At 39.1% G+C, this 27,606-nt stretch overlaps 1 protein-coding gene across 1 annotated transcript in view; it reads right to left on the reverse strand.

Moving 5' to 3' along the window:
• Positions 1-27,606, reverse strand: part of VPS41 (VPS41 subunit of HOPS complex) — a 141,502-nt gene that overhangs the window by 93,388 nt on the left and 20,508 nt on the right. The window contains exons 3-4 of the mRNA XM_079786062.1: positions 14,579-14,686; positions 7,774-7,851 (exon numbers count right to left, since the gene is read on the reverse strand). Coding sequence (XP_079642188.1) covers positions 7,774-7,851; positions 14,579-14,686 — 186 coding nt within the window. The remainder of the gene's footprint in view (positions 1-7,773; positions 7,852-14,578; positions 14,687-27,606) is intronic.

Here is a 27,606-nt window from a genome sequence, read left to right on the forward strand (position 1 = left end):
AAGACCTCCATTACGATTTAAGAAGTCTCTGAAAAATACACCTAATTGTGTGGGATTTTTTAAAACCTATAAAAACATTTATTTTCTCACTGACTTACTCTATGACCAAAAATGCCTTACTTTTAACTATAAATTCTCAAATCTTCTCCTTTGCTCCTGGATTTCACCTCTAGTTTCACATGAAATCCTTCTTTAGATTAAGGTGGAATAAATTTATCAACAGGCCATCTTGAAATTAGAGAACTCTTGAAAGTCTCAAATTATGGATTCAGTGAAAGCAAAAGTAAAGATGTAAAGGTCCCAGCTAGTTCCTTGGGAGATCTGCTCAATGTCCCCACGGCCTTGTATCCCTGTCACTCCTAAACGCCATGACAACTAGTTGTTGCCCACCCCTCCCTAAAGCCACCAAGAACTTTCTGGAGCTCATGTAATGAGACCTCTTTCACCCTCTCTCAGCCACTGTGACAACTGACCCTGCTGAGCACTGCTTTCTTCCAACCTCTCTTCCCTCAGTAGAGACAACCACATTCTCTCTATTATTGAATTTACCACAATGAGCTACATAAACACTGTTGAAAAAAAGAATAAAATAATAAGGAACCTTTTTGTTATTTATGATCTTGTGACAAGAGCTAAATAAACTATTCTTATCTAGCACATCAGGTTTTTTTTTAAAGGCTATAATAAAACATGAACACATTGAAGAAACCTAAAACACTTTTAAATGTCAAGAGAATATGCATAATAAATACTAAGGGAAGAAACTGGAAAAAAAAATCCTACAATAAAAGATGAAGGACATGCTGCTATTAAATTAAATACTACCAACCTAACATACTGATGAAATGTTGAGAGCTTCCTCTTTGGAAACAATACCTTATTAAAGGTCCTAGACAGTACAATCAAATAAGAAAAAGATACCCTATATAATAAAAGGGTAATATGTAAATTGACCCTAACAGCGGAACGATCAGTCGCTATGATGTGCACTAACCACCAGGGGGCAGAGGCTCAATGTAGAAGCTGCACCCTGATGGTCAGTGCGCTTTCACAGGGGGAGCGCCGCTCAGCCAGAAGCTGGCTCATGGCTGGCCAGTGGCAGTGCTAAGGATGTCTGACTAATGGACATCCCAGGCTGCCAGAGGGATGTCTGACTGCCAGCTTAGGCCTGGTCCCCCGGGGAGCAGGCCTAAGCCGTCAGTCAGACATCCCCTGAGGAGGTCCTGGACTGGGCCTCTAGTAAAAAATAAAACCCCAGAACGGATGCAGAAAGAGAAGTACTGTTGTGATGATTGGAAATGAAGACTGACAGGGCCCTGGTTGACCATGAGGAGTCCATCTCAGCTGATAAATTTCTTTTGGGGATTCAGGTCAATTGTCTTTCTTCTTGGAGTCCATATGTGGAACAAATAGGTTTATTTCTTTGGTGTTTTAAGAACATGCTTACTTATGTAACTAGGCTCTGTGAAATGGTTCCCAGTGCAGGTCTAGTGAATTGATTCCAGGAATTTTTTAGTAGAGATGTAGCAACTTGGTTTACAAGATGCTTCTTTTGAGAACCGTTGAGAGATGACAATCTACTTGGGAAATGACTTAAAAGGGGAATTGATAAAGCAATGTTTTTACACTGGAGAGCTTTATAACAATAATTTCTGTGGCAAAGGTACAGCTGAATTTGTGATGATTTAAAATGTCTTCAGGTTAGATATGAAAAACAAGTTAGGCATTTTCTATTTGATTAATAAGTTGGTCTTAGCTATTTAAAGTATCTGTATTGCCCTTTTCAGATAGGTGATTTTCCCCCCCATTTGTGAAAACACAAAGGCTTTACTTTCTCAAATGTTTTTAGATAAATAGAATGCATTAGCAATGCTGCTGCTATTAAGTTGCAAATAAAAGTGAGAAAAAACTAAGAATGTCTTTTCTCCTAACAGATTATTACTTTGTCACTGAAGGTATCTTGCATATGGAGAAATTAAGCAAAGATATCTGTGGGCCCTGCTGAGAGGTTCACATAGCTTTGCAGTCATCATGGATTTGCACCACGCTTGGCTTTCTTGAGCTGATTTTGTTCATGAAGTTTGTCCTCAAAGGTGTTGCATAACAGATGCTTAGGACTTGGGTGGTTTAAGGGAAAGCCCTCTAAGACTTAATCTTAAAGAATAATAATGCATTTATTGTTCCTTTTCTAATTACATGGTTTCTAGGGTGATGATCCCATTTCTGTTATATTAACTCATAGAAAAAAAAATATATATATATACTCTAGGACAAGCATGTCAAACTCAAAGGCTTACATGGGCCAAATAAATGAGGCATATGACCCGCAGGCCATGAGTTTGACATGCCTGCTCTAGGGCAATGTTCTCTGGGAACACAAGTATTTTGGTTTCTGGAATTGTCGTGTTAGAACCCTGTAGGCTAGGAATCTTGACAGCATGGCCAGCTGCAGAGGAAACCTTATTCATGGTGTCCACCTTTCAGCTAAACCTATTTTAGCATTAAAACATCAGTATTTATTTCTATTCTAAACTATTATTTGAAACTAGAGGCCCGGTGCACAATATTCATGCACGGGGGTGTGTCCCTCAGCCTAGCCTGCACCTTCTCCAATCTGGGACCCCTCGAGGGATGTCCGACTGCCCGTTTAGGCCCGATCCTACCGGGATCGGGCCTAAACGGGCAGTCGGACATAGCTCTCACAATCCAGGACTGCTGGCTCCCAACTACTTGCCTGCCTGCCTTCCTGATTGCCCCTAACCGCTTCTGCCTGCCAGCCTGATCACCCCCTAACCACTCCCCTGCCAGCCTAATTGATACCTAACTGCTCCCCTGCCAGTCTGATTGCCCCTAACTGCCCTCCCCTGAAGGCTTGGTCACCCCTAAATGCCCTCCCCTGCAGGCCTAGTCACCCCTAAATGTCCTCCCCTGCAGGCCTGGTCCCCCCCAACTGCCCTCCCCTGCAGGCTTGGCACCCCCCAACTACTCTCCCCTGAAGGCCTGAGTCCCCCCCAACTGCCCTTCCTTGCAGGCCCAGTTGCCCCCAACTTCCCTCCTCTGCCGGCCTGGTCACCCCTAACTGCCCTCCACTGCAGGCTTGATTGCCCACAACTGCCCTCCCTTGAAGGCCTGGTCCCTCCCAACTGCTCTTCCCAGATGGCCATCTTGTGGCGGCCATCTTGTATCCACATGGGGGCAGTCATCTTGTGTGTTGGAGTGACAGTCAATTTGCATATTACTCTTTTATTAGATAGGATAATAATAATTACTGCTCCCAACAAGGTCCTGCCTTTTAATTAGATGGTGCATCTTTCCTAAGTCCTTGTTTCTTTATCAGTGGGGTCTAGTGGGCCAAAGTAAAGGTGGATTTTTTTTTTTAAATCTAAATACTGTAGCCAAGAAAAAGCCAATCTTTGCCTAACTGATGAATAGCATCTCCTCAGAAGGCCTCATCTTTTCTGCTCCTCAGTGTTTACTTCCATTTCTGTGCTGTTTATATCCTCCATTATTCCCTGTAAAGGCCCTAGATTCTTCTCTTATCTCGTTCTTTCTTTTGCTGGTTTCGTATATTGCCACCACCCTTGCTCAAGTCTTTACTGAATCTCACCAGGGTTATTGCAGTGAAACCCAACTGATCTCCCCGCCTCACGTCTCTCCTAATCCATCCTTCGAAGAGCTGCCCAAGTAATCTTCCCACAGGAGGGCTGGGATTTGGTTACTCCCCTGACTGAACACACTTGAGTGCCTCCTTGATGCCTGTGGAATAAAACAGAGCTCTTCTCGGCAGCCCTGAGGGCTCCCGCTGTCTGGGCCACAGTCTTCTCCGCACCGTGGCTGCAGTGCAGCCGGCCTGGTACTTTCGCTACTGCTGAAATGTGCTTTCCCACCTTTGCCTATGGAAATGCCCAGTGTCCCGCCTGCTTTGCGACACCTTCCTTGTGACCCCACACAGGGAGTCCGTATTTCATATTCAGTGATTGTTTCCTACGCCTTCAGCAAACCTTCTGTAAGGATGTGCAGGGGACAGAAAGAATAATTCGATGCAGCCCCCTGATCTCAGGTGTAAGTAGTTGTGGAGCTAGTCATGTAAACAATGATCTATAATATGATGAGTTAAATTCTAAAATAGAGGTCTTAGCAAGTGCTGGGATTACAGACTGTACATAAAATACCTTGAAGGCAGGCCTCTTTGTATCATGTAGGGTTTTGGTAATATTAGTTCCTCTTTTGTTAAATGCACTTATTAGTAAATTTCTCTTCTGCACTATTCCCTTGCAATATTCCAATAACTTGGCTTTGTCTGGTAAATCTGCTTTCCTTTTTTTTTTTTTTTAATCACTCCTTTCTTTGTATCTTTTTTGGATACATGTATAAGCAAGGAAAATTGGCTCCATTTAAAAACAAAAAAACTTCATTAGACTTCACACATTTATTTTTCACCATTTTGAAAACTGTCAGTTGTATTTTTCAGGTCATTTATGTACCGAACACACAAATTCTTTTAACAATGGTTTTTCAGTAAAACAGATTGTTTTACAATGGTATCAGGCCTACCAACGGCATAGCGTCTGGTAGCTGGCAAGAGCTCAGCAATTCTAGTATGGATATCAGAAAGAGAAGGCTGGCTGGCTCCTTATGCTGTTGCTCAAACTGATTTACTTAGATGTTCCTTCTAAAGTTTTCCTCACTCATCTGTCAAACTTAGTACTGTAGACAACCATCCAAAGCATCACGGGAGACATCCCCAAAATGTCTACTCTGAACTGTTTAGCAAGTGGGCATTGCAAGCTCTGGGGAGAACTAGCTCTGACTCCAGTTAGCTATTCACCCATCTCTCTAGAGAGGACAACTGCAAGTTTGTAGCATCCCCAGGTCACTGTCTGAAATGCGAATAGTGTTTCCATGATGCGCAAGTCTCCTAAGGGTAACATTTACCATCTTAATGTGCACCTGATCGAGCATACTGACAGCATGTGAATAAAAAAGGAAATGTGGACCAATAGCCTGATTTAGCCTTTTATCGAAGCAACGTTTTAATCTGTGCCCAGATTGTGAATAACTGTCTTGAATGCATGTTGTGTGCAAGCCAGCCTCCTACCATTCTCTGCTGGGATGCGGCAGGCACAGGCAGAAGATGAAGTTTAACAAAAGGAAAACAGCTCTAGGAATCAGCAGTATGCCAGCTTCCTAGGAAGCAATCCCCTCCAAATCCTGCCTGTGTTTTTAAAGGCTGTTAGGATTTAGAAAACGAACATCTATCTAATAAGCCTTCTGCAGACCGAAAGGCTGGTCCCTGCCCCTGCCTCTGCTGAGGGTGTACCATCCTGGCAGTGCACAGCAGGGGGTGAAAGTCTGAGCCTTTCACCTGTCAGCTGGGCACAGGGGCTGTTGGTCTTGGGCGGCGGGCAGGGACAGCAGCCTGGGGCCTGAGGGGTCAGATGCGGTTGCAAATGGTCCTTGTAAGCTTACAGCATCTAAGTCACACCCAATGTGCTCTTATGGGGGAGGTGGTTAGGAACTCCTGCTAGAGGATGTTTTTTAAACTTTATAAAAAGGTATTGAGGAATGTTTTTAATGAACAGCAAAGACTGATATATAAACTGCTTATAAATTTAACTGCAGAAAATTTAAACCCAAGTGTTAACTTGGAACAGTGATGACACAAAAAACGGACAAAATTGTTTTCTTCCAAAGAGGTGAATCTTCCTCAAAACTTCTTTCCATTCTTCTCATTCCCAAATTATTTTTATTTCTGTTATATTATTTCCAAGATATTAGTTAAGAGTTTAAATCAAGGACATTCATTTTGTATCGGGTAATTTATTTTTTTATCATTAGAGTGGCAGTTAAAGTGGCTAATTAGAGATACTTAAATGTATTTTTTACTATTAAACTGTATTTTTCCTGTGGGATTTACAGAATATTTATGAAGGCTATCTGGAGATACATGTAGGCAGTGTACTCTGCACCTTCAAGTAATCATTTCACATTTATTCACAGTAATTTTGCAGCATCAAGGGAAAGCTATGATGAACCATAAAGCTACTTGAAGCACTATAGCTAGTTTGAAATCACTGTGAGGAGACTCATCTGTAGTTCAACAGAGTGATATTTGGGGAATATTTTTGAGCTCCTGTACTGGGAACATAACAGGAATCCCATATAGAAGAGAGATCATACAGTACTTGTCCTTTTCTGTCTGACTTATTTCACTCAGCATAATTCCTTCAAGGTCCATCTGTGTTGTCATAAATGACAGGATTTCTTTTTTATGGCTAAATTATACACACACACACACACACACACGCGCGCGCGCGCACACACTGAGTGGCCAGATTATTATGATCTCTGAACGCATAATAATCTGGCGACTCAGTGTGTGTGTGTGTGTGTGTGTGTATTAGAGGCCCAGTGCATGAATTCGTGCATGGGTGGGGTCCGGCCAGCCTGGCCAGGGAGAGGGGACAAGGGCGGTTGGCTGGCCTGCCTGCTGGTCGAACTCCTGGCCAAGGGGACAATTTGCATATTAGCCTTTTTTTTATATAGGATGAGATGGAGATGAGGGGCAAGCACTTACAATTGACACCAGTGACCAAATAAGGGGCTCACACTTTAAAGATTCCACAAACCCCCAAGTATGTAAAATTAACACCATTATCTATCTATATAAAACCCTAATATGCAAATAGACCGAAGGGTGGAACAACCAAACAACCAAACAACTGGTTGCTATGATGTGCGCTGACCACCAGGAGGTGCGCATGGAACATGGCGGGTGTCAGCAGCAGGCGGCAGAGTGCAGAACATGGTAGGCATTGGCCGTGGTGGGATGGTAGAGCCGGTGAGTGGGGTCACCAGACCAAGGCGGGGTGCCAGTTGCTGTCATCAGGGAGAGCCTCTGCTGGTTACTAAAAATTCTTTGCTCCTCCGCACCACAGTCCCGCCCAGTGCTTGCACCTACTGCCCGCGCTGGCCCCACTCACACCCACTGCTGGTGCCTGACAGCCCCAATCAACCCTCAGGGCTTCTCCACCCCCCCTGCTCCTGAGGGGCGATCCGGGCAGCAGCTGCTGCTCGTACACACTGCTGGCGCTGGCCCCAATCATTCTGCGCCGTCAGCGGGTGTGATTGGGGCCAGCGCCGTCAGTGCATGGGAGCGGAGGCAGCGGTGGGAGTGGGGCTGCTGGCAGGCAGGGGACCAGGGGCCATGGAAGGAGGGTCCGGGTGGGGGCGCAGAGGATGGGCCAAGACCCATTCCTGTGCCCACCGCAGCCTCACGGCCCACAATTCCTTTCAAGGTGCATGAATTCGTGCACTGGGCCCCTGGTTATTAATAAAAGGTTTTTCTTTTAATAACATTTCACCTAGACATTGTATAGTGTTATAATTTTAAAAAAAACACATATAGGAGTATTTTAAATGCTCCACTTAAATTAAAATGGATGACTATTATTAACTAAAGAAATGCAATTAAGTACATTTATAAAAGTACATTTTAAATGGAATTTGTATGTAAAAGATAATCCAGTCAAAATTTATAATGTATACATATAAACAGACCTTTTTCTTTATAAGTTTACCTTTAAAATTTTTAGCATATACTATAACATTCAGTTATATAAGTATATACCTATATATATATAATATATGCTCTTAGCACTCTGATTTAATCGATAAGTATCTTTTATGCTATTAAAACAAAGTGCTAATATTCTGAAACACAAGTTTTTGCTTGATATTTAGCTCATACATTATTTTATACTGTATACGTACCACATCAAACTTCTGAGTGATGTTCCCCTGGACATCAAGTAAATAAACCTTGCCATAATGTGTGCCCAGTGCCAAAAACTGTAAGAAGAACAAAGAGGTCAGTTTATTAATGTACCATTAAAACACAATTACTAATAAAACCATTTTCAAACTCAAGACTCTTAATGCATAAGTGATCTGCAATGCCTTAGAAGATATCCAGTCCTCGGAGACGGTCTATTTCCAGCTTCAGGGAAATAACAGGACAGGGCCTACTTTACTGTGATAGTGCAAGCCAGCTGTCAGAATGACTCATGAGGACCCTCATCTACTGACAACTAATGGTGTGTATGTGGTCTGTACACAATGCCTGATGGACTGAGGCAGCAAATTAAAATGCAGCTATGAAAGCATGACCAACCTAAGGTTGAACTCAAAGTCAGAAGGGAATTATTAAGCAACTCGCCTCAATTTATGGCAAATGTGTAAATTTGTGCTATCATTTAAATTCAACCTATATACACACAAACAACAAAGTACTATTATTTTAGAAAGAAAAACCCATGCCATATCTAGAGATGAAAAATCTCAGATGTACTTATACTATCAGTTAGCATTAGAATGCCTCTATAAAAGTTAATGTATAATACTGAGTATAAATGTTTATATTCTAATACAAAAAATCCTTTTCTGTCACAAAATAACTGCTGAGCTCCATATTCATCTTATGATATAAAACTAGTTCATAACTCCCACTGTTCCTTTAATCTGCACTAACCTAAATAAACCAGAAGAAACTTTAGGACTACCTGATATGACATGAGATTTTTCTTCCTTTTTATTTCTTTACATACTACTCAAATAGTCCCAAATTCTCTATTTCATTGCATGTAAGCATGCTTCATTGCAACCTATAATGAAATGCTCAAATTTATAGGCACTAGTAAGCATTTCAGTCAAGCAGCACAATCTTTTAAAAATAACCTTATAGAAAGTCAAGATTTAAAAAGATTTATCAAAATGGAATTGCTTAAAATGTAATTTCAGTTCAGGCACTTAAAATATGAAGCTACCTTAAAGTGGAGTCACAAAAAGGGAGAAGAAGGGGTTCATTAGAAATTCATCCCCAGCAATGCCTTTCACTCCTGCAAGGTTGCCTTTTTTAAAGAAGAAAAAAGTCCCCTGGGTAAAAAAATCAATACTGGTTAATAAAACATCAGATGTGCAGACACAACTAGGTATGACGATTCCACTGCACAGGCCTGCCTGAATGCACCAGGTGCCATGCCGATTACTCATCTAGAGCAGACACAAGCCTGGTGAAAAGAGGATGCCTGGGCCCTGGAAAGGGAAGGGCCACGAGGTAATTCTGGGGGGAAATTAGTTGCATATATAAACAAAACCAGGGTATTTCCTCCAAAGCAAAAGAACATTCTAATCTGAAACAGAGGACTCAGATGGTTGTAATATTTTTCTCTACAGTGATACTCACCATATTTGAATTAAAAAAAAAAAAACCCACCATACAATACTAACTAAAACCAAATAGTACTCTACCTCAATATACCAAGTACTCTGAAGTACTGACTTCCTCATAAATACTGTATTTAGTTTGTTAGAAAACTAAGGCGGGTTGGAGCCTTAAAATGCTTTACTACTAGGTTATTCTCTGACATCTCTGTGAAGGACATATTTGAACTTCCAATTATATTTTATTTTATTTTATTAGTTTTTAAGGTTCTATGTAGGGTACTTTATCCAAACATTAATCCCTTCCCTTTTTCTTATTTTATTAATTACTAGTTTAATCCACTTAATATTTAAGATCTGAAACATAAAATAATTATTTTGATTTTATAGTTTAACCTAAAACTATAATTACTTTAGAATATTGGGGAGGAGGGGAAGGAGTGGTTTTCATGATAAGCTACTTTTGTTTACAAAAACATTTAATCATTTAAATTAGATAAATTACTGCTGTTCTCTTTTAGAAATAACTTTATGTGCTTAAAAAAAAATCCAAGTTTGATAAGCCAATTGGAGAGGTCTTCAAAAATTTATTTAACTATGAAAGTTATTGATGAGTCATACTTACATTTGCTAATGCTTTTGACATACTTAAAATACAACACACACAAAAAGGCAAAATTGGCCACAAATCACAAATGTAAATACAAGTCCTTTAAATGTGACTATCTTTCCAGTCATTAAAATTTGTAGCTATTGAATTTTTTTTTATCCTGACAGCACCTCCAATCCAGGATGAGCAAAGAATAAATAAAGCTTTATTAGCTCCTTCCAGGTTTAATTACAGAAACTTTATTCATTTTATAAAGTATCAGATTGTGCACCTAATCCTTTTGAACACTCCCCTAACATAACTGCTTTTACTGGGCTTTTTGTTGTGTTTTTTTTTTTGTTTCCTTTTTAAATATATTTTTATTGATTTCAGAGAGGAAGGAAGGGAGAGAGAGAAACATCAATGATGAGAAAGAATCATTGATTGGCTGCCTCCTGCATGTCCCATACTAGGGATCGAGTTGGCAACTCAGGCATATGCCCTAGACCAGAATCGAACCCAGGGCCCTTCAGTCTGCAGGCCGACACTCTATCCAGTGAGCCAGACTGGTGAGGGTGACTGGGCTTTTTGTACGTAAACAAGTAGAAGTGACAAGCAGTCCTTTGGACTACAGAGGAAACATTTCAAATGTGGTCAGCTGTATATTATCAGTTTCACATAGCATTTTTAGTATCAAAGCAGAGAGTGCCTTTAAATACACGAGAGGAAGTAAGTCGGGGAGTTCATGTGTCTTCCCTGGAAACAGTCAATGAATGGCAGAGCTAGGTACAGAATTATGAGTTAAAATACTCTCCCCTGCACCAGAAATCTCATAAAAAGAGACATGAGCCTCAGATCAAGAGTGTATGCTCTAAAAGTTAGCACAGATTATAGTTCCAACTGTCAGGCTCCTTGACCAAGTTGGTTTAAGTATAGTGTTGATAAAGTGTGATGTCCGAGCAGGTAAACTTTGTTCTCCATTTCATCCATTCAATGGTTCATTCAACGCACAAAACACAAAAACACCTACAATATGCTTAGACAATAAGCAAGTGTGACTTAAAGGGGTGACACTACAATGAGGGAGAAAGATATAAAAATATGATTAATTATAATTAAATTTAAGAAGGTTACTTAAAATGGAATATCTCTAAGAACTTTATGAAACATCAAAGATGTCAGCTGTGCTGAACTTTGAACTTTGAAAGAGATGGACAATATAGGCTCTGAGGCATATGAGGCAGACTTGTGGTAAAGACCATTTTAGGCAGAGTGAATACAACTTGCTCAAAGGCACAGAGCAAAAAAAGCAGTAAAAGTCAAGAAATTACCCACAGTTTTACATGACAGAAGCACCCGGTTCATGCCCAGGGGAGGAGACAGGCAATGGGGCAGGAAAGATTGGTTAATAGAAGGTACTGATATTTATGGAGATGAAAGGTAGAAAAGTTAAAGGAAGGGAGTATGTGTGTCCAAATCATGAAAACATCAGGTAGCCAATGAAGAACTCTAGAAAGGATTATACGATCAGATGTGAGTTTCTAGGAAAAGAAAGAACTGTTAGGAATGGACTAGAATGAAAGCAAATCGTTGAAGAAAAATAGACTGGTTCACAGTGTGTGCATTAGTTCCAGGGAGAAATAAACAATGCCTAAACTAAAAGCAAAGGACTCAGGATGGGAGTGAATTCAAGCAGCTGAGATGGGGTGAAATCCTGGCAAGAGATGTTATGAGTAAAAACAGCCAAGCACGCCCTAGCTGGTTTGGCTCAGTGGATAGAGCATCAGTCTGTGGACTGAAGGGTCCTGGGTTTGATTCCGGGCAAGGGCACATGCCCAGGTTGTGGGCTCGATCCTCAGTGGGGTGTCTGCAAGAGGCAGTCCACCTATAATTCTCTCATTGATGTTTCTATCTCTCTCTCCTTCTCCCTTCCTCTCTAAAATCAATAAAAATAAAAATAAAATGAAAAAAACAACAACAAACAGCCAAACACAACGGTCAGAGCACCACACTTATGACAGAAAGTGGTAAGACACAAGGCCAATTACACAGAGGGCAAGATCATAGTCTTACATACCACATTAAGGAACTCTGACTCTATTTAGTAGATAATGAAAATTATACAATGTTTTAAAATATGTACTTTCAACAGATCATTTTGGCAATCAGGTGGCAAATGGGTTAAAAGTAGAAAGATTAGACACATAGGTACAGGCGGAAGATGAGGACCTCAGCTAGGGCAAGGTGGTAAGAGCACCATGACTTAGGGAATGACTGGGTGTTAGAGGAGAAGGGTTAGCTTTGGCTTACGTGACAGAGGAGATGCTGATGCCACCAAATGAGATAGAGAACAAAAAATAGATGCAAGATTAGAGAGAAAAGATGAGTTCATTATGAACATGCTGAGTTTCAGGTCAAAACAGAACAAAAGATAGAGATGGATAAATAAGTACAATATTCTGGAAGAGGCAGTGCTGGTGGTCACAGAAATCATGCAACTGAAAATCACAAAATTAGAAGAAATGTAAACAATGGACCAAACCTTGGGAAAACCAACATGTAGGGGAAAGGTGGAGGTAAAAGTAAGTGAAGGAACCAGAGGGAGTAACAGAAAGATCAAGAACATAAAACAGAATGGTATCATGATAAAGAAGTTTTGAGAAGGCGAAATCCACAGTTTTAAAAGCAGTAAAATGTCCATCTTCTGGTTAATGGATAGACAAAATGTGCTATGTTTATACAATGGAATACTATTCAGCAATAAAAAGGAATGAAGTACTGATACATGCTATATCACAAGGAATCTCAAAAACATCATGCTAAGTGAAAGAAGCCAGACACAAGAGACCAAACTCTATGAGTCCATTTATATGAAATATCCAATATAGGCAAATCTATAGAAAGAAAAAGTAGATTAGTGATTATGTGGGGCTAGAGTTAGGTCTGTTCCATGACATAGCATATATCACTAGAAGAGAAGGTAGAAAATGAGGTGAGATGAAGAACAAAAGTAGACTAAAAGGCCCTTGAACAGGAAGAAGAAAAGAAAGATGGGTATGGATTCAGGTGAGTTGGGAAAGGGGTCAGAAACTGAGGCTGATCATGCCTGATAGGTTCAATTTTCTTAAATAGAAATGACATCATCCTCTAAAAGTGAAGGGATAGTTATTGAGAAGGAGGGTTGAGGATTAAAGAAACTGATGAAGAACAAATAAATAACAGCATTTTTAGTGGCTCAGGGATACAATGAAGGACAATGGTATCAAACAACTGAAGATGCTGGTAAAGTTAGGATAGTTAACCATTTGATAGAAAATTATAAAAAAGAATGGATTAGAGATCAGGGCTCTATAAAGTCACAGAACAGGATTAGAAAAGTTAACACAGAAGCCTGAGAAACAGAGTATATTTAATGATCCTCAGGGTCCAGGTCCTGACACCATCCGGAGTGTGGCCTTAATGGCGGGAGACGAAACCGGGCAGAAGTGTAATTAAATTAGGTTGAAGAACTGCAAGGCCAGTCTCCAGTGAATAAAGGAAAGTGACAAGGAAGTTGGGAGATGGCAGCAATGGGGTGGGGGGAGGGGTATGAGGGGGTAGATGGTGGTGCAGCTAAAAGGCAGGCACCTCAAGAAGGGTGCTTCTGGTAAAACTAGAGAAAGCAAATGTTCTAGTGACAGGTTGAGTGAGTATAGGAATCTGCTTACAATGGAATGAAATTTGAAGTACAAAGGAACTGGGTGGGAAAAGGAGGAGGATGAGCAACACTGATGGTAACACAGGATAAAGCCAGGAAGTGGATCAAAGTTGGGGAGTCTGCCTTTTGTGGAGGACAAAGGCTCACTCCTGGGGCTCACAGGGCAATAGTTGAAACTGTCTGGCTTCCAATACTCCAATTATGACACATTTTGTTTTGGTCCAAGAATGGGCTAAGGGTGCTGTACAGTACTTAGTCTGGACTCAGAAAGTTGGTGGGGGCTTTGTTACAGCAAAGACTCAGATGTGGAATAGATTAATTAACACATATAATGTACACTGAGTGGCCAGATTATTCTGATCTCTGAACGCATAATAATATGGCCACTCAGTGTGTGTGTGTGTGTGTGTGTGTGTGTGTGTGTGTGTGTGTGTGTATTAGAGGCCCAGTGCATGAATTCGTGCATGGGTGGGGTCCGGCCAGCCTGGCCAGGGGGAGGGGACATGGGCGGCTGGCTGGCCTGCCTGCTGGTCGAACTCCTGGTTGAGGGGACAATTTGCATATTCGCCTTTTATTATATAGGATATACACTGAATGGCCAGATTATTATGCGTTCAGAGATCATAATAATCTGGCCACTCAGTGTATATGTAAGAATGTGGGGGCATTCTACTGATTCCTAATACCTCGACATAATCCCTTCTACTCTTATGAAAGCACTGAGTTCCACACTATTTCTAATCTTAATACTTTTCTATTCTACTACTTATGAATTGAGGAATTAAGTGATAGTCTTTCCAAGAACCACTTACAATAAATCTTGTACATCCACCCTTGTCTAAATTCTACTTGATACACCATTACAGTGTGCTCTCTGTGTGTGTACAAATACATATATATAATTTTTTTGGTCATTGTTTGGATTTTTTGTGGTGAGGAAGAAGAGAGGAAGAGTGGCAGGAGACACAATTACAGTGAAAAATCACCACTGAAAGCACCATGACTCCAAAGTATAAGCAAACTTACAACAGAATGACTTACACAAGAATCACCTACAAGGGCCACCTTACCTTGTCATGGACTGTCATGCAGCTAGCAGCATCCTTCTGAAGGATTTCAGTTACCCCATTGGAAAGCCTTTCATACTTAAGTTTGGGTTCCTCTTCACTCTCTTCTTCCTGCACAGAAAGCAGAGAAAATGACAGCTGCCATGGATTTATCTGTCCAAGACTCAAAACATATTTCTTAAGGGGGACCCAGAGATGGTTCCCTCAGTGATTATCGATAACTACAACCATAGCTCAAGGTAAGATCTTCATGTTTCACTTTTCCAACTAGGTGTATCAACTGCTACAACCACACTGGTAGAATAACTTCAGAAGTTGAAAACAGGATTACACACACTTACAGTTAATAGTAATCAACTGTAGCATATTAAATACAAAACTGTCTGACCCACTATGCAGACATATGTCAAAGAAACTGAGTTGGCAAAATACTTGTCATTATGACCTCCTGGTCACAAAGACTCACAGCAGTAAGATAGGAATATAATAAACCTCTAAAGGACATTATTATATTTCAAGGGTATTAATATTTTTGTCAGATTTGAGAATATCTTAATTAGAAAACATAATCACAAAAACTAAATCAAAGTAAAAGAAAATTGTAAATTTTATATAAAGCAAAATGTATTCTTCCCCTTCAGATAAAAAATATTTTAACATTTCTTTTAAATAACTGGTAATCCATGAACAATCATTATTTATTTAGTTTATGTTAGAAAATATTTGTTTACTCTCATATAAATAAACCTACATATGCATTAAAATTTCTTAATCAGCCATGGCTGGTGGCTTAGTGGTTGAATGTCAACCCATGCACTAAGAGGTCACCGGTTCGATTCCCAGTCAGGCACATACCCGGGTTGGAGGCTCAATCCCCAGTAGGGGCACACAGGAGGCAGCCGATCAATGTTTCTCTCTCACTGGTGTTTCTCTCTCTCTATTTCTCTTCCTTCCACTCTAAAAATCAATAAAAATATATTTAAATAAATAAATAAGTATATATATATCCCTCAGGTGAGGATTAACAAAATAGTAACAAAATAAATTTCTTAATCATTTTATAGGTATTACTAGAAGCCCGTTGCACGAAGTTTCGTGCAATAGACTTTCCTTCACCTGGCTGCCAGCACCAGTTTTCGTCTGGCCACCCGCCGATCGGAGTGCCTCCCAAAGGCTGAGGGCGGGACTCGGAGGCGCTCCAATCTAGGGGTGGCCATAGGAAAACTGGTTCTGGCAGAAAACTGGTGCCCGCAGCCACGCAATCGGCCACCCTGAGTCCCGCCCCCCAGTGCCTCCAGCTGGCCCAATTGTGGGCATAGCAGAGTGATGCAATTTGCATATTACCTTTTTATTATGTAGGATTACTAACTTTAATATATATTTAACTTCAGTGTTGAAACAGCATCATAAGACATCCTTAATCCTCATAGTTAAGTTAGGAAATCTCTAATGACTATAATGGCCATTAATTAATAAATCAAGGATAGTTATAAAAATTACTACAGTGATTCCGAAAAATATTTTACTTTATTGCATTGGTATGTAATGAGAAACCAAACAATGTGCGTATATCAATACTTGTGATAGGATAAAGCTGGTTAAAACAGAAGTTCACAAAAATAATCTACTCATGGACTGCAGGGGAGATGTCAGCTTGGGTTGCAACCATCTGAAGGTTAAAATGGGGTGTGAGTATCTGCTTCCATGATGACTCACTCAAACGGTTGGCAGGCTGGTGCTAGCTGTTGGCAGGAGGCTTTACAGTCCCTTGTCTCATGGACCTCTCCTCGGGACATGACAGGTGACTTCCCCCAGAGTAAGTGATCCAAGAGAAAGCAAACTGGAAGCTTCAATGTTGCATATGACCTAACCTCAGAGGTCGTACACTGACACTTCAGTAGTATTTTATTGCTCATACAGGTCAGTCATGATTCAGAGTGGGAAGGGAGGACACAAGCGCAGGAATAATACGAGGTGAGGATCATCGGAGGCCATCGTGTAGTCTAGCTACAGAGTAGTAATTATATTTTAAAAGCAATAAACCTGGTTTTAAGAAATCAGTATTCCACGCATATGATGAGCTGTCAAATTTTCTTCTCCAAGTATATACAGACTATTAGTTGTTTATTTAGTTACAGTGTTAAAATCAAAGACAATGTTAACTACTATTAATTTTTCAAGAATAACTTTAAGAACTAATAGCAACAAATGGACATATAATAAGCACAGTTAACTAAAAGACCAATACTTCTTTTAAAAAGTAACTAATGATAATCAACCCAACCCAAGGAGCTGTTACATGTCAAAAAGTGACCTGTTATTAAAATAAAATATGAAATAGCTCATTAATCAAGTATAAAGAACCTAGAAAAAGGAAAATCACAAACAAAGCAACAAGTAAACACTTCTACTTATGTACTCACAAGCAAGAAACAGAAATCATTACGAAGTTAACATTAAATGTGGCAAAAATGATGTGTGCATTCTGAAGTAAATGTGTTAAATACAAATTGAATCCTGAATGGTAGTCTTTATAATAAGATGCCACATGTTGCTCAAGTCTGGACATCAAATGTGCATCCAACGTGAAAAGTTAATTCTAGCCTCTTGACTATTTTGCATAAAAGCACTCATCCACGGACCATTAGATAAAGTTACTGTAAATAAGGTTTGCCTGTCTTATTTATAAGTGAAAACTAAAAAATTCCTTTCACATAAATATATAAAAATAAATACTTTCACAACACAGTTCACTGGAGCATTCGTGCCAGGCTTCAAAAACCATAAATAAAATGAAAACTCCAATATTAGGCACTTGATGTAGCATTTCACACTTTTCTGACAGGTATCTTTTATGTTAAGTAAAAAGTAGGCTAACGGTGAATTTTTAAGTTTTTTTTTTCTGCTTGCTGTAAACAAAGGAAATGGAAAGTGATTCAAAAATACAATTCACAGAGGTTATTCTACTGCTGCAGACTATATATCACATTTTAAATAAAAAACATTTTTTAAAAAATCAAGCAGATTTAATATAGTTTCACTTTTTAAAAAAATTAAACACAAAAAAAGGCTTCTGTACAACTTGAACTTCCAAGGAAAAACATCCAGTGTTAATAAAAAGCAAATCAAAATTTTTTTGTGAAATTTTCATAATCGGGCAAACCTACAAATAAAACCATCAACAGTGTGAGTTGAGATGACAGTTAACTGCGTTTCTATGACAACCTAGTGGAACAGTACAAGTCCTGAGCTGCAGCTAAGCAGAGATATGAGCAGAGTGACATTTACCCATACAAGAAAAATTTGCAGCTTTCCTTTAAAAAGAATCAATTCTTCAACTAACATGGACTTTCACTCAGTGTATAGCACTTTCAATTCAAGACAAGTCCTTTAAACCATTGTACAGGATTCTGGAACACTCTGAAAATAAATTTCATATCACAGTCATTCTTACTGAATTTTGAACTTCAAAGCAAAAACAAAACAAAACAAAACAAAAAACATTTTTGGGATAACAAATTAAGGCAACCTCTTATTTTGTTACTGACATTAAAGGTAAATTTGCATGGAGGGAGTCCTGTCACATAACTTAGATGGATATACCAATGAGAATACAGCCCTTTTCACCTGATAATTTCAAACTCGGGTATAAATTTTTTTGGTGTGTACAACCAATTTTTCATGCTGTTTTAACTTTATCCATACCTTCATACTGATACATTTTGTAAACCATTACAGTCCAAATGAAGACTTGGATTTTTTTTTTTTTAATGTGTGTTACATGAATTCTGGAGGTTAACAGAAGGATCACTACATTTTCTGTTGTTACTATTACTATATAGAACTTAAAATTTTATTTCTGGATACTATTTATTAAAATCCAGTTTTGTCTTGTTTTATTTTTTTCCACCCCACAAAACAAAATTACACTAGATAGACTGAAGAGAAGAAATAAGATACAAAGTCCAAGTTAGTGAAAAATACCACCAGTTGAGCACTCCTAGACCTAGCCAGGGGTCCTCAAACTTTTTAAACAGGGGGCCAGTTCACTGTCCCTCAGACCGTTGGAGGGCCGGACTATAGTTTAAAAAACACTATGAACAAATTCCTATGCACACTGCACATATCTTATTTTGAAGTAAAACAACAAAACGGCAAAAACACCTGCATGTGGCCCTCGGGCCGTAGTTTGAGGACGCCTGACAATCTCACTCTATGGAGATGGCCTTTATCCCACCCAGCTTCACCTGTGAGAAAGATCTCAGCTGAACCTCTAGGAACTTTAATAAGGTGATTGATTGGTTTCCTTGGTCTCATGCCATAAACTACATCTGACCAGGGACAAATCCTTTTAATAAATATCCAGTGTTTTAAAGCTAGACATAATAGGGAACACTCACATACTCAAAAAAAAAAACAACCAAAAACAATTTAAACTTCCACACTGAAAAAACAAGTATTAATAAAAAGCAGATTAATAATCAACCATGAATAGAAAGGTATAAAGTCTTTCCTCCTCTAGAACATTCTCTATAGAATTCTAATTACCTTAAGGAGAACTGAAATATTCAAAACTGGTAGTCAACCTTCTAAGTTTAAGATACAAAAATAGCTATCAAAATCTAGTATCAGAACATTTTAATTTTAGAAAATTTACATTTTAAATAATTCTCTCTCTTCATAAATCATAGCCTATGATATATTAAAATATTTTTATTACTATTAGAAAAGATAGAGGGAGAACAACAACAAAAAAAACACACAAAACAAAACACAGTTGGTGTCAAATACAAATAAGACTTTTTTTTAAAGTATAAGTAAAATTATACTGTAAGTCAATCAAAGCATACAATTTGAGTCCCAAAAACACAACTAAAAAATTTTTTAAGAGATCTATTTATGGGATTTGAACCTGTTTATGGTGTTTGGCTTAGGGCATGAGAACCTTCACCTTATTTAACATAAATACTCAAAAAACTATATAACATTGTATAAATCATATATAACTATACGTTTATATGAAACTATAATGGTATCAATAAATGTACATAAACAATACAAGATATCTCCAAATATGCTATACCAATCTTGAGCCTTTCCAGAAAAAATTTCTATGATGAGAAATACTGTATAAAAATACAAAACGCATATGGTTAAATAAGTGGTCTTCAACAGGAGGTGATTTTGTGCTCCTAGGACGTTTATTTACTTGGAAATGTCTAGAGACATTTTTGTTATCACATATGAGTGGGAGGAGATGGTGCTATTGGCATCTAGTGGGTAGAGGCCAGGGATGATGCTAAACATCCTACAATGTACAGGACAATCTCCCAGAATAAAAAATTAACTGGCCAATAATGTTAAGGTTGAGAAATCCTGGGTTAAATAAACAAGAGATTATTGTATAAACATTAAAATCTATTTTTAAAGACTAATAATGAAGAGAAATGTTCTGAAAAGATTGTATTAGGTAAAAAAAATAGGTCATAAAATCTGCTTTGCATGATCCAAATTTTATTGAAGAAATTTACACACATACATGGGGGGAAGGGGATCAGAATAATAACCACCATAATAGTAACCTTCCTGTGCTTCAGTCTCTTCATCTATAGAATGGAAGTGATAATAGGAACCCATATCACAGGGCTGCTGTCATCATTCCAGAAAACAGAAAATAAAAATCCCTCGTGAGCTGTTAACAATATTTTCTAAATTTTCCAAAATAAACATGTATTATATTTACTACAAAATAAGTATATGACAGCCTTAGCTGGTTTGGCTCAGTGGACAGAGCGTCGGCCTGTGGACTGAAGGGTCCCAGGTTCGATTCCTGCCCGGGGTTGCAGGCTGGGGCATGCAGGAGGCAGCCAATCAATGATTCTCTCTCATCATTGATGTTTCTCCCTTGCCCTTCCTCTCTGAAATAAAAATATATATATTTTTAAAAATAAGTGTATGACAGAAATAAGTAATATTTTAAAGCCATTGTTCAACATCCTCTTCAAAATTTTGTATTTACTGAACTAAGATTCTTATCTCTGAAAGCTGCTTTCCTTATCATAGCACTTTGGAAAAGTGAGAAAAAAATTGAGCCTCTAATAATTGAAGAGCTCTTCTTAAGATTCACAAGATATGCAGTCTTCATAAACCCTGGTCTCTCCTTTGCCCTGTAGTATCAGAATTTCATGTTCAAGTGAAGAAGGAAAAAAATAAGGTGAAGGTTCTCATGCCCTAAGCCAAACACCATAAACAGGTTCAAATCCCATCATTTATTTTATATTGGGAAAGCGATAAGAATATATAGAGGAGGACCAAAAATGAAAAAAAAAGCAAATAAGCTTTTCATTTCCTTCCAGCCACATGGAATAACCTTACCAATCTCCAAGATATGACATTCAGGTGGACAATTCCCACCACTAAAGCCAACATAACCCTCTTTTCCTTTCTTCCCTCCTTAGAAGCAGGGTTTATGCCTTTTCATTGTTCTGAACTTCACCTACCAAAACTGTGGGTACCTAATAAAGAACAGTGAAAACAAAAGTATGTGGTAACAGCAGGCTGAATTTAGAAAGATTTTTTAAGACATTCTCATTGAGATTTCCAGAGAGGAAAAGCCAAATCATACAATATCAAAAGGAACCTCAGAGATCATCTAAGCTATGTATTAATTTACAGACAGGGTGGCTATTTGAAACAGTATAAATTACAATTATAGACAAATATATAGAAATGAAGCTCTATCACCTTCTAACAATAAGAAGTCCTGCCAACTAAATTTTCATGAAAATTACATTTATTTATAATTTATGTTTATTTTTATATAAAAAGGAATATGCTACAGTTCTTGGGATTATCTTACATTTTAGAGGAGATTGCAAAGAAGCACCCTACTAGGGACCCCCATCAAAGTCTCTGACAGCTTATCAAAAGTGTCTATGAAGATAAAAACCTACAATAACATTAAAAATTAAGATAAATGATTATCAAAATCAAGGGGAAAGCTAATACTTATCTTTAATATGAATTAGAATTCATGACACACCTTGACTTGTTTGACGAAAAGATAAACTGCCTGACCAAAAGGTAGAAAGGTGCTTTCAGCAAACCCACCAGCCCTCCATGCCCAAGACTTGGAGCCTGTTCCTCTAGAGCAGACACCCTCCTCACCCCTTAGAACTTGTCCTCCAAAAGGAGGTGACCATCTGCAGCCATGGGCCATTGTTTCTCCACACCAAAGCGTTCAGCCCTGCCACCAACTGTCTACATCCTTCTCCTACCAGCAGGGACAACAGCCCGTACAGCCGGGCAGGGCATCATCGAGAGTCCAGGAGTCTCACCACAAGCACTGCAGGACCAGAAGAACACTCATGGCAGGAAGAAGGGCACTGCAGGAACCAAAGAACACTGACGAAGGTAACGCAAAACTGCATTAATGAGCCAGAAAACTGAATAATAAGTAAGTCCAAGGAACAATACTTTCTAAAGACAAACAGAATAAGATAACCACAGAACAAATTGGGAAACGTCATCGAAGTACTATCGCCTATCTCCTGCAGAAAGACCTAGGCCAGTGGTCGGCAAACTCATTGGTCAACAGAGCCAAATATCAAGAGTACAACGATTGAAATTTCTTTTGAGAGCCAAATTTTTTAAACTTAAACTTCTTCTAACGCCACTTCTTCAAAATAGACTCGCCCAGGCCGTGGTATTTTGTGGAAGAGCCACATTCAAGGGGCCAAAGAGCCACATGTGGCTCGCGAGCCGCAGTTTGCCGACCACAGACCTAGGCAGTTTTAGCAGCAAGTTCTATTTACAGCTCTCAAAGAATAGAGAGTCTGTAAGCTATTTAACCTGTCGCATAACAGGGAAATATTAAAAACTCAATTCAGTTCGAACCCCTGACATCAAAACTCTCAAAGAGGGTAACAACAGAAAACAAAACAAAACATACAGTTCAGTCATTCTCAGGTAAGAATTTAAATGTAAAAACTCTAAACAGAATTTCATAAAGTAAACCCAATGGGCAGAGAAAGAAATGCCTTGCAGTCCTGACAGGGTACAATCAAGCCTGAACTGTCAAGTCCAATTATCATTTTCATTCTTGAACAATTATCAGCAAGGACACACACACCTTTTTTCTAAAAATATAGCTCCAGACGGTATCAGCAGTTTCATTACAACTATCGTCAGTATGTTTTCCCTTGCTCGATGTATAATCTCCCTATCTTAAAGTCCACTGATTAGTAAACTTAATTCCATCTGCAACCTTAATTTCCCTTGCCATGGAACATAACACATTCACGGGTTCCAGGGAGTAAGAGGTAGACATGCTGGGGAGACCATTATCCTACCAACCACCTTTCTGCCATTACTAAGAATAGTGTAAGAATCAGAAAGAATAAAAATAATGATGGGCTATGGAGCTCGACACCCCAACCCAAACTCAAAGCTAAAAGCCAGATCTCACTTGCTTGCCCCTAAATTAAATTATGAACTTTCTCACCAAAACCGGTTTGGCTCATTGGATAGAGCTGATCAACCTGCGGACTGAAGGGTCCCAGGTTCGATTCCGGTCAAGGGCATGTACCTTGGTTGCAGGTACATCCCCTGTGGGGGGTGTGCAGGAGGCGGCTGATCGATGTTTCTCTCTCATCGATGTTTCTAGCTCTCTATCCCTCTCCCTTCCTCTCTGTAAAAAATCAATAAAATATTTTTTTAAATTATGATCTTTCTGAGAAATAAAACAGTTCTCAGCTTGAGTCAGGAGGCCAGGGGTGGCCCTTGGTATCTATTTTTGACAAAGAAATCTCTCAAAACCCTGGCTTCATCATCCCCACAATAAAGAAATACTGCCAGTTTCACATAATGGTTGTGAGAATTACTGAAATCAATTCATTTATTCACTTACAAGAAGCTCTGCTAGTGAGACCGTAGTGACAGGGTCCTTGCCCTCATGAAAGTAGTTGTCATAGAACTGGACAAAAGAACGAAACAGCAGCAGCAACTGTACTTAATGAATACCTTCTAACCACAAGCAAAGTACTAAATACACATTATCTTCTTAACAAATGTGTGCCTATGAGCATTCTAGATATCACCATTCAATAATACACAGTACAAGAATTTCCTAGAGCATCAAAGATATTTTGCCAACCCAATCTCTCTCGAGCCCATTTGAACCAGGCCCCACCAGCAACTCACCAGCATGAGTCATGCCTGCTCTTGTAGGATCACCAATAACCTCACTTTGCAGATCCAATGGGGAATCCCTAGACCTCATCTGATCCCTCCTCTCAGCAGCAATTGGCATAGTTGACCATGCTCTTCTTCCTGAGATGCATTCCACCCTCACCTTCTGGGACACCTTTCATTTGGTTCTCTTCCCACCTCAATGACTACTCCTTCTCAATCTGCGTTGCTAACATCCCTTCATCTACCAGGTATTGCAGTACCCTTGAGGTCCAGACATTAAGACCTCTCATTCATCTGACCTCATGCCCTAAATCCGTGGTCAGCAAACTGTGGCTCGCGAGCCACATGCAGCTCTTTGGCCCCTTGAGTGTGGCTCTTCCACAAAATACCATGGCCTGGGTGAGTCTATTTTGAAGAAGTGGCGTTAGAAGAAGTTTAAGTTTACAAAAATTGGCTCTCAAAAGAAATTTCGATCATTATACTGTTGATATTTGGCTCTGTTGACTAATGAGTTTGCCGACCACTGGACTAAATGATCTCAATCGTTTCATGGTTTTAATGGCAACCCCCCACAGCTGAGATATCTCTCCAGGACTTCAGTTGCGGCCTGTGGGTGTCAGGCCAGCCCTTTCGCGTCTCTGCCCCTCCTACCAGTCTCTATGCGGTCTGTACTTTCGGTCCTCGGGTATCAGGGCTCTCTCCTGCGAGTTTTCTTTTTTAGTTGTAATTCCTGGGAATTACTAAATTCTGTAAATTTAGTTTGTTCCTGGGAGCATGTCTGTGCAGCATCCACTTACTCTGCCACCATTTTTAATCTCCCAGTTTCATGGTTTTAAACATCATCTAAAAGCTGACTCAAATTCTCTCCAGCTCAGACCTGCACTAGTATTCTTTACCCAACTACCTACCTGACTTTCCACTTGGATGTCTAATTGACATCTCCATCTTAAAATACTCAAATTGAAACTTCTGATCTACCCACCACCACCACCACCACCACCACCTCACCCTGAACACCAAAAACAGTTATGGCCAGTCTTCACCTATCTCAGTAAACAACTCTACCTATCTGGTTGTTCAACCTGATTCCTCTTTCACTTACACCTGCAAATCCTAGTCAGCAAATATCCTGGATCTACTTCAAAAACACCCTAAGTCCTTTATCGCCTCTAACAAGAGTTCCCAAAGCCTCCTAACTAATCTTGCTGCTTCCTACCTGCTACACACCACTACCCCAGAATTTTTTCAAGCAGCATCTAGAATAATCTTACTAAAACAAAGCTTCTGCACAGCAAAAGAAACCATCAACAAAATGAAAAGGGAACCCACTGTATTGGAGAACATATTTGCCAATGATACATCTGCTAAGCAGTTGATTTCCAAAATATATAAGGAACTTAAACAATTTAACAAAAGGAAAACAAATAATCCAATTAAAAAATGGGCAAAGGATCTAAATAGACATTTCTCCAAAGTGGACATACAGATGGCCAAGGGACATATGAAAACATGCTCAAAGTCACTAGTCATCAGAGAGATGCAAATTAAAAGGACAATGAGGTACCATCTCACACCCACCAGAATGGCTACCATCAACAAATCAACAAATGACAAGTGCTGGCGAGGATGTGGAGAAAAGGGAACCCTAGTACACTGCTGGTGGGAATGCAGACTGGTACAGCCACTGTGGAAAACAGTATGGAGTTTCCTCACAAAACTAAAAATGTAACTGCCATATGACCCAGTGATCCCACTTCTAGGAATATATCCTAAGAATCCTAAAACAGTGTTCACAAAGAGTAGATATACTCCTATGTTCATAGCAGTGTTATTTACAATAGCTAAGATCTGGAAATAGCCCAAGTGCCCATCAGTAGATGAGTGGATAAGGAAGATATAGGACATTTAAACCATGAAATACTATGCAGCTGTATAAAAGAAGGAGCTCTTACACTTTGAGACAGCATGGAGGGACCTGGAGAGTATTATACTAAGCGAAATAAGCCAGTCAGAGAAAGATAAATATCACATGATCTCACTCATGTGGAATCTAATTAACAAAATAAACTGATGGACAAAATAGATCCAGAGACAGAGACTTAAAAGCAAGGAACAGACTGATGAATCTCAGAGGGAAGGCAGGGAGAGTGAAGGAGAGATTAACCAGAGAACTTATATGCATAACCCACGGACACAGACAATAATGTGTAGTGAAGGCCTGGTGGGGAGCATGGACAGGTGAGGTCAATGGGGTAAAAAAGGGGAACATCTGTAATACTTACAACAATAAAATTGATTGATTGATTAAAAAAACAATGACTCTCCTGCCGGGCTGTGGTGGCTCAGTGGTTGAGCATCCACCTATGAACCAGGAGGTCATGATTCGATTCCCAGTCAGGGCACATGCCTGGGTTGTGGGCTTGATCCCCAGTAGGGGGTATGCAGGAAGCAGCCAATCAATGATTCTCTCTCATCATTGATGTTTCTATCTCTCTCTCCCTCTCCCTTCCTCTCTGAAATCAATAAAAATATATTAATAAAACAACAATGACTCTCCAATGGCTTCCAATCTCACAGTAAAAACCAAAGTCCATATATTGACTTACAGGCTCTATGTTCTTGGCCACTCATTACTTCATTTGCTTCCACACAGCTCCAGCCCCACTCACATCCTTGAAGATGTCTAGCATGACCCCACCTGACCATACTGCATTTACTCTTGCTTTTACCTACAAGACCTTTCCCCCAGGTATTTACTCAAATTTCATCTACTTAGAGAGGCCTTTCCTGACCAAGAAAAATCAACACCTCAGTCCATGCCACTGTCCTCTTACCCAATGTTATCTTTTTTATCTTCAATGTTTATTACCACCTGATATACTACTCACTTTCAGCTCCAGCACTGGGACAACAGCTTGCGGGGGATACAGGTAGTATATGTTTTTGCTTATTGTCTCCCTCCTTCATCAAATACTAGTGTATGTTAGCACCCAGAAAACAAAAGTACTCAATAAATATTTGCTAAGTGAATACAATGATCAATCAGTCTATCTTGGACTGCCTAAAATAATTTTTCTCCTAGGTAGTGAAATTATAAATTCTGTTCAAAGATATACTACGCTAGAGTCATGTTTATCTTTCCGATCTCTAACAAGTGGCAGAAATATAGGTTAACAATCTGTATTTGCATCCAGAAAGTTTCCACTAAGTTTCCAAACATATAATTTTTATAATATATGCTTCAAAGGGAATGTTTATCCATGCCTGAATGAATGATGCAATAGTCAGCAGAACCTGTTAATATTAATAGCTCATTAAATGAAAGAGCAAATTTTAAATTCAAAGGCAATTTGGAAGGATCTATTATAATCCCATGCTTCATTTTTCTCAGCAATCAATCTCATAACAAGGCACATTACCATTTTAGTTACTATAAATTTGTTTATTATAATTAATACATGTAAAGAATCAATTTATATTTCAATAAATTATTCACAATGTTCTACTCAGGTAAAATAAATAAATAATTTTTGTGTGATGCATTTCCTGACTTTAAAAAAATCTATCTCCTGATTTCTCATGACTGATTTTTATTTTAACAAATCTGAAAAAGAACTCTCCATGTGGCTGATACATCTAGAAGTTGCATTTTATTTTAATATTAGTTTCTCATTCAACAAAAATTGCATGTTGGTTATTTTAAGTAGCTATTTGTCAGTCCACAGTTAATATGTGTAACATGTTCAAGGCTTCCTAATTGTGATATTTGCAAGAATTAAGCCAGATCTGAATGGACATCTATTTAGGGAGTATGTTTGTTAATAATGATAACAAAAGTT

The sequence above is a fragment of the Cnephaeus nilssonii genome, assembly GCF_951640355.1.
Source record: "Cnephaeus nilssonii genome assembly, chromosome: 12".
NCBI classification, from domain to species: domain Eukaryota; kingdom Metazoa; phylum Chordata; class Mammalia; order Chiroptera; family Vespertilionidae; genus Cnephaeus; species Cnephaeus nilssonii.